Genomic DNA, 12,720 nt, shown 5'->3' on the forward strand with positions numbered 1-12,720 from the left:
GAGGATAAACAGAGTGTGTGTGCAGTGTGGGAAAATGAGAGGAAGTATAATAGTGAGAAGGAGAGCTAAGGGCAGGGGGTAGAGATAGAGATCGAAAGAATAATGATAGAGGCAGAAACAGAGAGACAGAGACGTTTCCAGAGAAACTCCTCAAAACATTGAAAATTGAGGCTAAGGTAATGGTAAGTTTGTGGTAATTACTTGAATGAGCAACGTACAGCTTCACCAAGGAAATGAGTGTTTCACATTCCTCAGTAGCTTTGTACATTGATATTAGCTTTTTAGTCATTTCATTGTCTGTAGTAATGTCTTTTATAGATGGCAGCTCTTGGTTTAGGCTGAAGCTCATGCTTACAATTAACTTTTCATAATTTTCCAGGTCTCACAATCTGTCATACAGCCCTGAGGCTCAGATACCAAAAGGGAGAGGAGTTAGCAGGAGCGACTGTGTGGAAGCAGAAGGAAAACACGGAGAAGGTACACTCTCGCTGCTTACTTTGAGGAGGTAGATGGTGGAGTTCATTTCATTCACATGTCTGTGGGCAGCGGCACCAGAGGACACACTCAAGAGACCAGACTTGCTTTCTTCGATGGAGAGCGCCGCCAACCGCAGGTCGTCTGTCAGATCCCAGATGCACTTATCACAGCCTGGAGGTAGGACGGGCACGTCATTTCCTGGGAATCAAGAGTTGGCTGCGAAGCAGGCTGCTTTAAGTACATCACTCTACATACTCCCTTAGTTAATGCTATTTTCATGTTTGCGTTTTGAGGTGCCATTCTGGGCCACAGAACCAGTCCTTGTATTCAAAGTGGAGAAGAGCCCAAGATGAGCCAAACTTCACACCAAGCACTGCTGCCACTTAAAACATGACAAAAGCACATGACACATGCAGCAGGGAAAGCAGGTTAACACGAATTCCGAGTGCTGAATGAGACAGAAAGAAAGCAGAAAAGGGCAAGCCATCTGAGGTGGGCAGGCAGGGCAGAGCTCCGCCCACTTTTCTTCGGTGCTGCACAGCCCTCTGTGATGACTCCCTTCATGTCGGCTTTGGGCTTTCGCTTGGTGCCGCAGGTGAAGATGGCTATTTGCTAGGCACTCCTCCTTCCCTGTCACCTTTCCTCACCTTGATTCAGGTTCTAGCACCACCTCTTGGCTTCACCCCACGGGTGACTCTGTGCCTCCCCATGGCCTGACCTCTTATCTGTTGGGGTCACTGCAATTTCTTGTTGCTCCCTACAGAGTTCTTCTGACCACTGCCATCGCCCTGCAGGGACCCAGGGCCCCCTTGGGCACATTCACAGGGATACCCTTTGAAACTTCCCTGTTCTCAATCTCTTTCTCCCAGACTGAGAGAAAGAGATTGTGCTTTCTTCCAGAGAACCGATAAATGGAGACTGAAGTGTTAATAGGCGTTAATATGTTAATTTGTTACATGAAGTTTAACACGGTCTTACTCATATCCATTCTCAGAGGAACATCGGGTAGGAGGGGATGATGGGCCAGGCAGGCATCTTGATGTCCTTAAAGTGGCCTTGCTTAGGGGACCACCTACGGCATGAGTGTGTAAACTTTGCCCTGCTTGTGCCTAACAGTCTGTGCCATCTTCTACTGTGTGATTCATGTGTAATATTAATCTCTTGTGCCCAGGGGGACTCAGAGGTTGGGAGACTTTTGTTTGGGGGAGGGGATACCTAATGTTAAGACAGTCTTTAAAGCATTCTAGGTAAAGGTAAATATTAATTACTTTCTTGATAGAAGGCTTTCTAAGGCAAAGCTTTCCTTAAATCCTTCTGAGAATCAATAATGGACTATTCTAGACTAAGGGCTTGAAGGATACTTGAAAAGTTATTAAGAGCAGTTCTGGGACCCTGTTTTGAAATGTTCTGGCAGATCCTTATACCATCAGGACTGCTCATGATTTGATTGACAGGAGTAAAGGAGAATTCCAGGACATAATCCTTTTCATAAGGCCTGAAAATTTTATTTCTGGTGTCACTTCAGGTTTGGAGTGATTTGGGAAAAGCCACAGAAATCTCTTGGCATCTCATTTTCTCAGAATTGTAAAGCATTGTCTGTATATCGTATTATCTGGTGGCCTGAAGAGGAAAGGGAGCTAAAATAAACTCAGGCATTGGGAATTGTATTTCTGAATTTGCCTTTACCCATTAGGTAAGATGCTAACCTTAAAGACCTGAGAAAATAAGTTTTGTAAAATAGAGGTGTTTAAATATAAATCACCTATGTGCTAATTGAAATCAAGGAGACGACTGAATATTTTTTGTTTAGGGTCCTTTTGTTTGAGGCACAGACAGGGTTCAAGTCGGGTGGAACTCAGACAGTTTCTAGAGAGAAGGTATTGTATAGCTCTCCTTAATCCTACACCTGCAGCACATTAGAGAAAGTGGGGTTAGTTAATCATGTACTGTTATTTTTACTTATGGTTGGGCAGTCCATGCCTGTAGGGGCTTCAAAACCTTCTTCCAAGCATTCTCCGGTTACACTGTCACAGGGGCCTCCCCCACAATTGCACACTGTGGGAAACAAAAACAAAAGATTAGGGAATTATTTCCTAATGCTTAAAATATGGCAGCATTCTCATGGCTTCTAAAAATATTGGCTATCAGATATAACTACTCAATGGGGATTAATTATTCTATAATATAGAGATTGTGCCCCTCACCCAGTTAAGCCCCAGCCCTGTGAGATGTTCAAAGATGACCATGGGGCAAAAGCAATTTAAAACTCCTAGGACCCCCTTCCCAATTTGGGGGGCATTCTGACATGACTGTGCAACTGCTTCAGTCCAGAAAGAGCTGAGTAAATTTCACAAGGTACGAGATAGTCATGGAGCCCATTATTCAACTGGAATCTGAAAGCCGGCCTTTCATTGCAGACTGATTCTCCAGTTTAATCCAACTGCAGGGTTGATCGTTGCCAGGTGTGAGGGAGGAGCAGCCCAGCAAGGAGAGAGTGAGGAGGCCCAAGAGCGAATCTTGGCTTCCACAGTGCTTGACCCTTGGCAAGGCTGAGCCCAAACCTCCAAATGAGAGCTATCCGTGGGATGCAAGAATAATATCAGGGAAAGAACTAGGAACATATTTACATAAATTTAGAAGACCCGAGGGCCCGTTTTTCATTTACTGATGATTTCCAAGAAAGCCTTTTGGGAAAAAACAAAAACAAAACCCCCATCTCATCAGTCTGTTCATTTTCCACTGTGTTTCAGAGTAGAAATAAATTCATAATATTTAAAAAGGAATTCCTAAGCTATCCATGTTAAAATAAGCTGAAATAGAATTGTGATTCTCTCCTACCTCTTAACTGTCCTTACAGAAAAATCATAAAAATTTAGCTTAAGGGGCAATGCGTTTATTATATTTCAGCCGTTTCATGTGTCACAAAGTGTAGATTTATTAAACAATTCAGCAAGATCATGCTTTATTGCTTCAAACATTAGCTTCTTTTCTGAGATTGTTCTGCTTCTATGTAGTTTAAGCCTGAGTTTAGGAATGTTTTGAGAATGAGAACGTCGGTGTCTAAGGCCTTGATTTTGCCAGCACTCTTTCTGACGCCCGCGTTTCTTCTGTAGTCGGGCTGGACACAGAGCTCCTTTCTTCCCTGCATCATCCCGGTATTGTGCCTCTGTGCACACTGCTTTCTTGTAGACATGTTTGCTTTATTGTGACTTCTGCAGTTCACATGTGTTTTCTTCTCAGTATGAAACTTTTCACTTCTTAAAGTCTATTTAAGGGGGACTCTGTTTTAGTGAGGGGATTCCCAAAAAGATCATGCCACAAGGGTACAATATCTCTTCCTCACGCTTCCTCCCCTCAAAGTCACAAAAGAGTAAGAAATATTCAGTCTCAGCCTTCCTTTATTTCTAGAGGAAGGCAATTTAACTTGACTTCTGAAGAGCTTCACTCTATGTGGCAAATGGGTTAGAAAAAGTATGAATAAAATGTGTACATTTCAGTCTAACTGGAGTCAATTCTTATATTCTACCTGAGATATTTGCTCTGACAACTTGAGGAAACTGAAGGATGATTAAGCTCTCCCCTTGACTTGCTCACCTGCACAGTTCTTGGCTATCCTAGCATCTCCGTAGTAGCCGGGGGCGCAGCGTTCACACTTGAATCCGGTGGTGTTACGTAAGCAGTTCCTGCACTGGCCAGTGACCTCATCACAGTCTTCAAAAATCAAGTTGGGATCTGAATTGCCACTGCAGTCACATTTCTTACAGGTGCTTCCAATAAGCAAGGGGTTTCCATAGTAACCAGGAGCACATCTGAAGGGGAATCACATGTGAAAAATTTAGCAGCCACAGCTTTTCTTCCTTTTTATCTTTCCCACCTAGAAAAAAGGGTACTTAATATTCATGGTTTGCTTTCCCAGAATTTATCCACATCTCTCATCTTCTAATAAGACTAGACTTTTTTAAGAAACCACCCCTCCTTACTCAGTTATAGTCCACTCAGTTTGGCCAAACCTCCAGATGCAGGAGTGTATGGATGTGACTAGTATGTGGGCATTTTGGGTCATCCCAACAACTGGAGTGCACAGCTGGCATATGATTGGTGGTGCCAGGTATGTTAATAGACTGCAATGAGATCCACCACTAGTATGCAGCTAATTCTCCTGCTCAAAATGTTAATAATATGTTTGTTGAGAAACACTGGTTAAAGTCACCATTTGCCTTGCTGTAGATCAGATAACCTAAACATGAAATGGATTGGCTCAAGAGTGATTCAACTGGAGTAAAGCTCAGGGCTCTTGTTTGAGGGTTATGGGATGGCATTCTTTTCATCTGCAGGTAAATAAGGAGTCAGGTAGTGCTCTTAGCTCTGACAGTCATATTGTGACTGAGGGAAGGCAATGTGGAGACAAAGCAGAGGGCATAGGAGAGCGTACCACAGATCAACAGAGTTGGAGCCTAGGTAGCCATTCTTCTGAACATCTTATATCGTTGAGCCCACAGAGGCCAGCCACCTAACTGCATTTGTTGTGGGGGCACAGTTGGTGCCCATGGTCACGCTGGCTGGGCCCTTAAGAAGACAGCCTAGCCCTGCTGGAGAGCGGTAACTGAAACCCATCCCACTTTTGCTGGCCTTGTCAACCTGTGCACTCTGGGTGGGTCTGCCTCTGCTCAGAGGAAGAAATGCCTTTCTCAATTTTCCCAAAGGTGCTCTGTGGGCCAGGAAAGGCCCTGCTGTGGGTGGCGGGACTGCAGACTCCATCTAAGGGCCAGCTGCTACTTGGCTCCTGTCAACTGTTGCCAGATTGTAGCCCTGAGGGAAGGAAGGACCTGTATGCCTTTCTTTTTTTAAAGAGAGAAATTAAAATTTGGATTTTATGTGAAATCTCAACTTTTCAAGGTTGGCTCAAACTTTGTAACAATATTGTATGAGCCAAACTATACATGTTTGCTGGCTGGCTGTGGCCTCCTTTCTGCTGTAGACCTTAACCTAGTGTTGAAGATTGGTCAACTGGAGCTGAAGATTCTCCGGGAGTGGCTGGAAAGAATGTGCAATCATATTATCATGGGACTGAAGTTCAGGCACAGGAGGTAGTTCTGACACGGGAGAGAAAAAGAAAGAGCCAGTGAAGGTTTTTGAATGCGATGAAAGTAAGGAAGCCAGGGTTGGCCTCAGGGTGCAAGGGGGACTGCAGTCTCTCTGGGGAGACTGGCTGCGGTGTGGAGGGCCTGGGATAGAGCACTGGCCTTGGAAATGGAAAGGAAGGGAGAGCTTTCCAAGGCAATTAGTAACACCTGGCCAGTAGTAATAAGATGCTACATTTTTAAAAGCTCCCATTTAAAGTAATAAAAACATAATCAAGAAATTAAGAACAAACTGACAGTAACCAGAGGGGAGGTGGGAGGGGATAGAGGGGGGAAAAGGGAGAAGGGTTTTCAGGAACATCTATATAGGACACGTGGACAAAACCAAAGGGGGTTAGGATCAAGGGTGGGAAGTGGAGATGGCTGGGATGGGGGAGGAGTGGCGGGGAAAAAATGGAAACAACTGTACTTGAACAGCAATAAAAAAGCATAAAAAAGCATAAAAAAATAAAGGTAAAAAAAGAACAAAAAAGAAATAAAAACAAGAACCACATCACACAAAAAAAGAACATTTGAAAAATAGAGAAACAAAAACAAAACACACCTGTAATCCCAAGACCCTAATAAAATCATTGTTCAGCATTTTGCATACAATCTTCCAACCTTTATTCCTATGTCTCAGGTTTTTGGTGTAGTTGTAATGACTGTGTATGTTCAATCTCTACATCCTTAACTTGCCTCGTAACTCATAGCTTCACTTAGGTGAGTTTCCTTAGTTACCACAGACAACCGGGAGGTAGACCACACAGGCCTGACATTCTAAACTTGAGAGATTACTTTGGTTTCCCAGGCTCACATAGCTAGGAAGTCACAGCGCAAGACCCAGACCTTCTGACCCTCATGTTCTTTCCTTCACTCCATGCTGGATCACAGCGCTGCTGCTATAAATGAATGAGTGAATTCATCCAACAGAGGGACAATTCATGGCTATTTTATGAAAGGCACAGAGAGACAGGAAGAGGGAAAACCACATAGACCATACACTGAAAGAACAGGAAACAAATTAAGCACAATTATACATACTATCATGAACTGTAGAAATCAAAGTCTATGATAAAGATAAGACTGTATTTAAGTGCTACACAACCTACAAAGAGACATCCCCAAGAGAAAATGTTTAATTAGTTTTGCATTCATACTCATTCATGTCTTTGCATCTCTAATTTACTGGCCCTCTGGTCCTCAAGCCAGCATAAATCATTCCTCTACGGAACATGAGGCTGGATTGAATTTCTAACCTTTGCTACAGTTCACCAAACAGAGTATTAGACTCTTGGGCTCACTGAAATGGGACCAGATCTGTCACCTTAATGTGTAGCTGGGGATCCTGAGGTCTCAGGAGCAAAAGGACTTGCTCAAGCTCACAGAAATCAGATGGCAGTTACTTTCTTTTCTCTGTTTAATTCCACTGTATTTGATCTCCATAGATTGTACCCTGGTCTTGCACAAGAGAAAAACCCAATTCTCTATCCTGTAAGTCAGAATCTCAATCACAGTGGAAACCTACTTTAAGTTACCTTGCGTTTTGAGAACAGTTTTTGATGGTAGTTCAGAGGCAACTCTGAAGTCATAGTCCAAAGTTCAACCCTGCAGATTTTATAGGCTCACATAGCTAGGTTTCTGACTCACAGTCTCATAGAATTCCCTACTTTTATAGATAAGGAAACTAGATCGTGGAGAAGCTAAAAATCTGCTCATTGCTACAGGGCTCAAACCAATTAATGGACTCCCAATTTAATCCTCTTTCTACTCCATAAGTCTGGCATTCATATACATTAAGTAAGTGATCAATTAATGATTATAACAGTTGAATAATCAAATGATATCAATGCATCCTATTCCTGACTTCAAAGAAAAAATGAGAAAGGATATGAAAGGATCAATAGTTGGATTTAGAGTCAGTATTGGAGCTCTGGTACCCAGAATCTTGGTCCCACTTATTTTTTTTTCTTCCATAACCTAATTTCTAGCTTTATTAGTGACTTGATTCACTCAGAGGAAATAGAGCTGAGAAATTCAGAGTCTAAATGAAAGAATTGTGGCATATGAATGTTGTCATTTCAGTTAGTGATTATGCTATTTGGGCAAAATGGAAAACAAAAGGATATTTTTTTGAAATCACACTAAATTTCTACCAATAATTATTGTTCTGGGAATTTCTGGAGCTCTTTTCCTCTCCTCTGCCTCTTCTCCCAGGGCCCCACAGGTGTCAGTGAATGCCTTTACTGAGGATGCCAAAACTCACAGGTGGCACAGAAGTCTTTCTCTGTAGCTGTCACTGGGATTTAATTAAATGATGAACAAAAGTGCCTGTTGCATAGTAGGTGGCATATAAATGCTCTCTGCTTCTCTATGAAAGACAAGGACATAAGACTAGGAAAATGTAAGCAACCCATCAAGGTCACAAGATAGGAATCCAGAAGTGGAGCAAGGCAGAGAGTAGGGAAACATAAGAAGCATTCTTTACAGATAACAGAACTTTGAAAAACTTAGTACCCATAGAAAGAATCAAAATAAATCACTGAGTCATAATAACCTTGATAAATGAGAAAAGAAAAAAGAAAAAAATTTCTCCTCCTCTTCTTTACTCTTCTATCATCAAAGCCAACATCAAAATCATTGTCACTGTTATCATCATCATCTCTTATGATGTTATGATTAACCTTTCTTGTTAGGGTTGTAAGGTCCACTGGGATTTGCTTTAATTTGCCCCATTCTTCTCTTCTGATCCTTAAACAACATGATCCACATAATAAATGCTCACCTGGTCTTAGCATGTCTCTCACTCCACTGCAAAATCGAACGGATAAAGGCATACTATTAAAGCTGCCATCAGAGACAATGAGGAATAATGAGACATTGACATCATATACCTTTACTGATGGAAAACTTTGGATTGAATATGGAGGGTTGTGGGTTTGTTTTCAGGTTTACCACTAACTGCCTCTGTGACCTCCGATTAAACCTTCACATGGCTCTCAACCTCAGGGTCATCATCTTTGAAATGTACTATTTAGGAGCAGAGGAAAGATCACATTGGGATGAGAATTGAAAATCTCTTATCTCTAAGGTTGTACATTCTAAGGTTGTTTGTATCAGAAGATAACTTCTCTTTGGAACCTCTGTTCAGCTAGAGGGCAGTAACTTGGGAAACCCTTTTCTACTTCTTGGCATGAGGTAGGAAGTGAGGGGTCACATGGGGGAAGAAAGGACTGACTTTTCACTACATAGTGTCTTTTAAATGGACATTAAAAGTACTGTTGTTGTTTTAGTAAAAAAAATAAAGCATTATGGAAACAAATATAACTGAGTGCCTACCACACACGATACTGTGATGGGGAAAGAGTGGCTGAAGAAATGATGCTACTTTTGTTGAAAAACTCATAGTTTAATAGTCCAGATCTTTTAAAAATTCTCTGATTTTTGGGCAAATGCCTTAACCTCTTTGTATCTCACTTTTTATCTTCTGTAAAAGAATAAAAATGGACCTCATAGGATCTTTTTTGGCTTAAATGTATCATTGTATGTAAAGTGTTTACATTAGGGCCTGACAGACAGTATACAATACATGCTAGCCATCATTTTTACCATCATCATCAGAATACAATGTGGTGAGCTCTACCGTTGGTCTAGTGGATTTCGAGAGCAGCAGGTGCAACAGGTGAATTTTAAATTGTGAGGTGGGAAAAGGACTTTGGGAAGAGACAGGCAGGGGCCAGAGCAGGCTAAGAAACATTGACCTCACTGGGAAAACAAGTGTTTGAGCTGTTTTACACGGTACAGTGAGAGGCTCATGTTTTTGCTTTAGACCGCGTTTCTCAAACTTGTGTGTGGTAGGAATCCCTGTGATACAACAAACATTTTATAGAATACTTTGTCCTGTGTCCATTTAAATTATCTTTAAATATTTAAATATTTCAAACATAGGTAGAAACTACTTATGTCTGTGGCTTTTAAGATCTTGAAATCCAAGATGAATTTTCTGAATAAAACAAAAAAAGTAAAGTTAATCAAATTCAAATTAACAGTGTTAATTCAATATAATAGCTGATGTCTTGTTACAAGCAAATAGCCACTTGTGATATGACACGGCGGGACTGTCTGAGTTCAGCACACATATGCTGCCCCGAGCTATGTGATAACTCCATTTGCTTTGATGTCATGCCTTTCAGCCTCCGTTGTCTGTAATGTGTCACTGACACATTTAGGCCTATTATTTTCTTCCCAGCTGTTTATTATAAAATTGTACAGCAAGTTCAGAACATGTTCAATTAACTTTTTTTAATCAAGATTATCACTGAAATTAAACACAAAATTAATATTTACTGAGAACCCATAAAACTTCACAAATATTTTCAAGGATACCAGGGTCCTGGAGCCACAGTTTGAGAAACCTGTTTTATTCTGTGGGTGTGGTGTTGAAGATTGACACGTGGCAGCAGTTCACAGTGCAGTGGGAGGACTGGTGGGAGAATGCAATGCACAGTCAAAATACAGGCCTCTGGACTCACTTCTAGGGGTCCTTTTACAGTGGGGGCATGGAGAGATTTGGAGGAGGGCCCAGGAATCTGAAGGTTTTCAGGAGATACTCACACACAGTCAGATTTGAAGATCAACACTTGATTAAATTGTTTCTATGTACAGAAAACACCCAGAATGTTCTTGGTTTGGACTTTTATTTTTGTTTGAAATAGATACCCATGTAATCAGCTGCATATTTTGAAACAATCTTGTGGACAAGTCCAAGTTCACAAGTACATTGAGAGCATAGATTAGGTGAAGTTTAACTGGGACAACTTTGCAACTTGGCTGCTAAACTCAAAACAGATACTCTCTCTCCTCTCCAGGGTCAAACACAAATCAAAAGCAGCTGAGACCACCTTTTTTAAATGATCTTGGCTCTCCATGGGAAAGAATTCACTCTTTCTACTACACTCTTGAAGAGTCTTTGCTTGTTTTTCTATTTAACATTTTCTTTTTTCTGTCTTTGTAATGGATGGTTTTCAGGCTTGTCTCCTCCCCTAGCCTTGACTTTCATTGAGAACAATAAATCATGTCTCAGATGTTTCTGCATCCCTACCCACTCCACCAATCTGCTGAGTGGTCATTTCCATTTTTAGGAGGAATCCCCTGGTTTGTAAAGTCAATTTTTGATGTAAAAGACCTCAGTACATTCTCTTTAGAAGTGTTGGGTGTGAGGAAGGGTGGACAGAGAAGCAGAGAAGAAAAAGTTGCTCGAATTGATCCTACCCCAACGCAGGTAAAAGGACTTAGAAGGGACGCTTACTTCTAGCACCTTTGCAGGTATAGCCTCCTGTAGAAGGAAATTAGTAACAGACCAACGATTTTTCTCCTGCATATCAGAGAGTCATCTAATTCATTAATTGTCAATGTTTAAAAATAGGAAGACATTTGGGGAAAGCAATAGGGGGAAGGGAAGAGTCCAGATGTTTAAGTTAAACTGTGCAAATCCTGGTTCCTCCACATAGCAGTAATGTGACTTAAGACAAGTCCCATCACCTCCCTTACCCTCTGTTTTCTCATCTACCAAATGACAAAATATGCCTCCTCTTAGGAGGGTTGTGAGCCTGAGAGATGAGGAATGTAAAGCAATGGGGACGCAAGAGACAATCAGTAAAAGGCAATATTTACTCCAAAGCCATAATTTCTAGCTCTGGAAACTGAGATTCAGGGAAATGAGCCAACATGTCCTAGGCACACACTGTGCCAGTGGCGGGAACTGGAGAAGGACCACAGCGACCTGTACTGTCACCAGTTAGTTTTCATTGAGCCTTTATTAAGTGCTGGGTGCCATACTAAAAACTTGACAGTATCACCCCACAACCAGTTTTAGAAGGTGGGTATTTTCATTTTCTCCATTCTGGAGATGTAGAAATAACTTAGAGGTCAAGATAACTTGCCCAGGAGGATCACAAAGGGCTAGAGTTGAGATACCAACTTAGTTAGGGTCCACTTCCACTTCCCAAACTAGTGCTGCCTCCTCCCGCCTGTTGATCCAGGTCCATCACAAGCACCAAGTCCCACTTGGCCTTGCTGGTAATGGCAGGTCCCAGGAGCCTCTCATGTGGGTTGGGAGATTTGTCATCTACAGTCTTACCTCTCAGGTGGGCATGTTTTCCTGTGCCAGGTCCACCACTGTTGCTGACAGAACCTTTAGCTGCACCCCTGTGTGATTTTGCAGGACTGAGCTTTTGAGGCTAAGATTACTTCACTTCTGGAAGTTCTTGCATGAGGTTGGCAGGGATCTATTTAAGGCCATTAATTCCCCTCACAGGAGCCACTGAACATTCATTATCTGGTAATACAGCTCAATCCTTACCAGACTAAATCAAGTTTAACCTTGGACATCAGGGAGTAAAAGCTCCATCCCTGGCTGATTAACAGTCCTCTCAGACCCCCACTGAGCCAGGAAATGAGTAAATCAAGTGCCTCATATTACTGGGTCCCCAAGGAAATACAGCATGAATGTGTCACAAACAATCAACCAAAGGTAATCTGATCATCTCTAGAGGATAAAATTAATATGGGCCCTCAGGTTTTAATTTCCCCCCACTTTACAGCAAGAGAGAGAGAGTGAAAAAATGGAAAAAGGAAAGAAAGGAAAAAGAAAATTCCCACACAACTCTTTAGGGAAAGAATTATTCACATTTTGCACATTTAATAATCATAATAGCAATGACCTCTGAGTACAGAGATTTTCCCTGTACCATAGACATTGTGACTTTTTATTAAGAGTTGCAGAACTAATTTTTGAGGGGTGGAAGGTATTTTATTTTTCTTCTCTGGAAGTGAGATGGCTTATAATTTAAGGTTTACACTTTGAGCCCGAGGCCAAGTAAGTCACCTTCAGGGCGGCAGGGAGTGTGTTGTTGTGAGGAGACCACACTGCTGATGTCGGACTACAAGTCTGACTGGACCCTCTTGACTCTTCCCTCCCTGTCTTTATGGCACCACATATCATTGTGCTGCCTAAACACAATGATGAGGCCAACGTTAACGGTGTTTCTTTTAAAAATTATAAGACCTCTTTGTGAGGCTTTTTTAGTGAAATCCACTTTATTATAGAAAACTGTGAACAGCT

The 12,720-nt window shown here is 41.7% G+C and overlaps 1 protein-coding gene across 3 annotated transcripts in view; it reads right to left on the reverse strand.

Annotated features, from left to right (window-relative positions):
* Positions 1–12,720, reverse strand: part of LAMA4 (laminin subunit alpha 4) — a 138,983-nt gene that overhangs the window by 74,928 nt on the left and 51,335 nt on the right. For 2 of the 3 annotated variants that reach the window (XM_036024594.1, XM_028509120.2), the window contains 3 exons: positions 4,072–4,286; positions 2,458–2,532; positions 497–648 (listed from right to left, as the gene is read on the reverse strand). In XM_036024594.1, the coding sequence (XP_035880487.1) occupies positions 497–648; positions 2,458–2,532; positions 4,072–4,286 (442 nt within the window). Of the gene's footprint in view, positions 1–496; positions 649–2,436; positions 2,533–4,071; positions 4,287–12,720 lie in introns of all 3 variants that reach the window. The other variant, XM_036024593.1, reaches the window with a different exon arrangement.

This window comes from Phyllostomus discolor, chromosome 4 (genome assembly GCF_004126475.2).
Source record: "Phyllostomus discolor isolate MPI-MPIP mPhyDis1 chromosome 4, mPhyDis1.pri.v3, whole genome shotgun sequence".
NCBI classification, from domain to species: Eukaryota; Metazoa; Chordata; class Mammalia; order Chiroptera; family Phyllostomidae; genus Phyllostomus; species Phyllostomus discolor.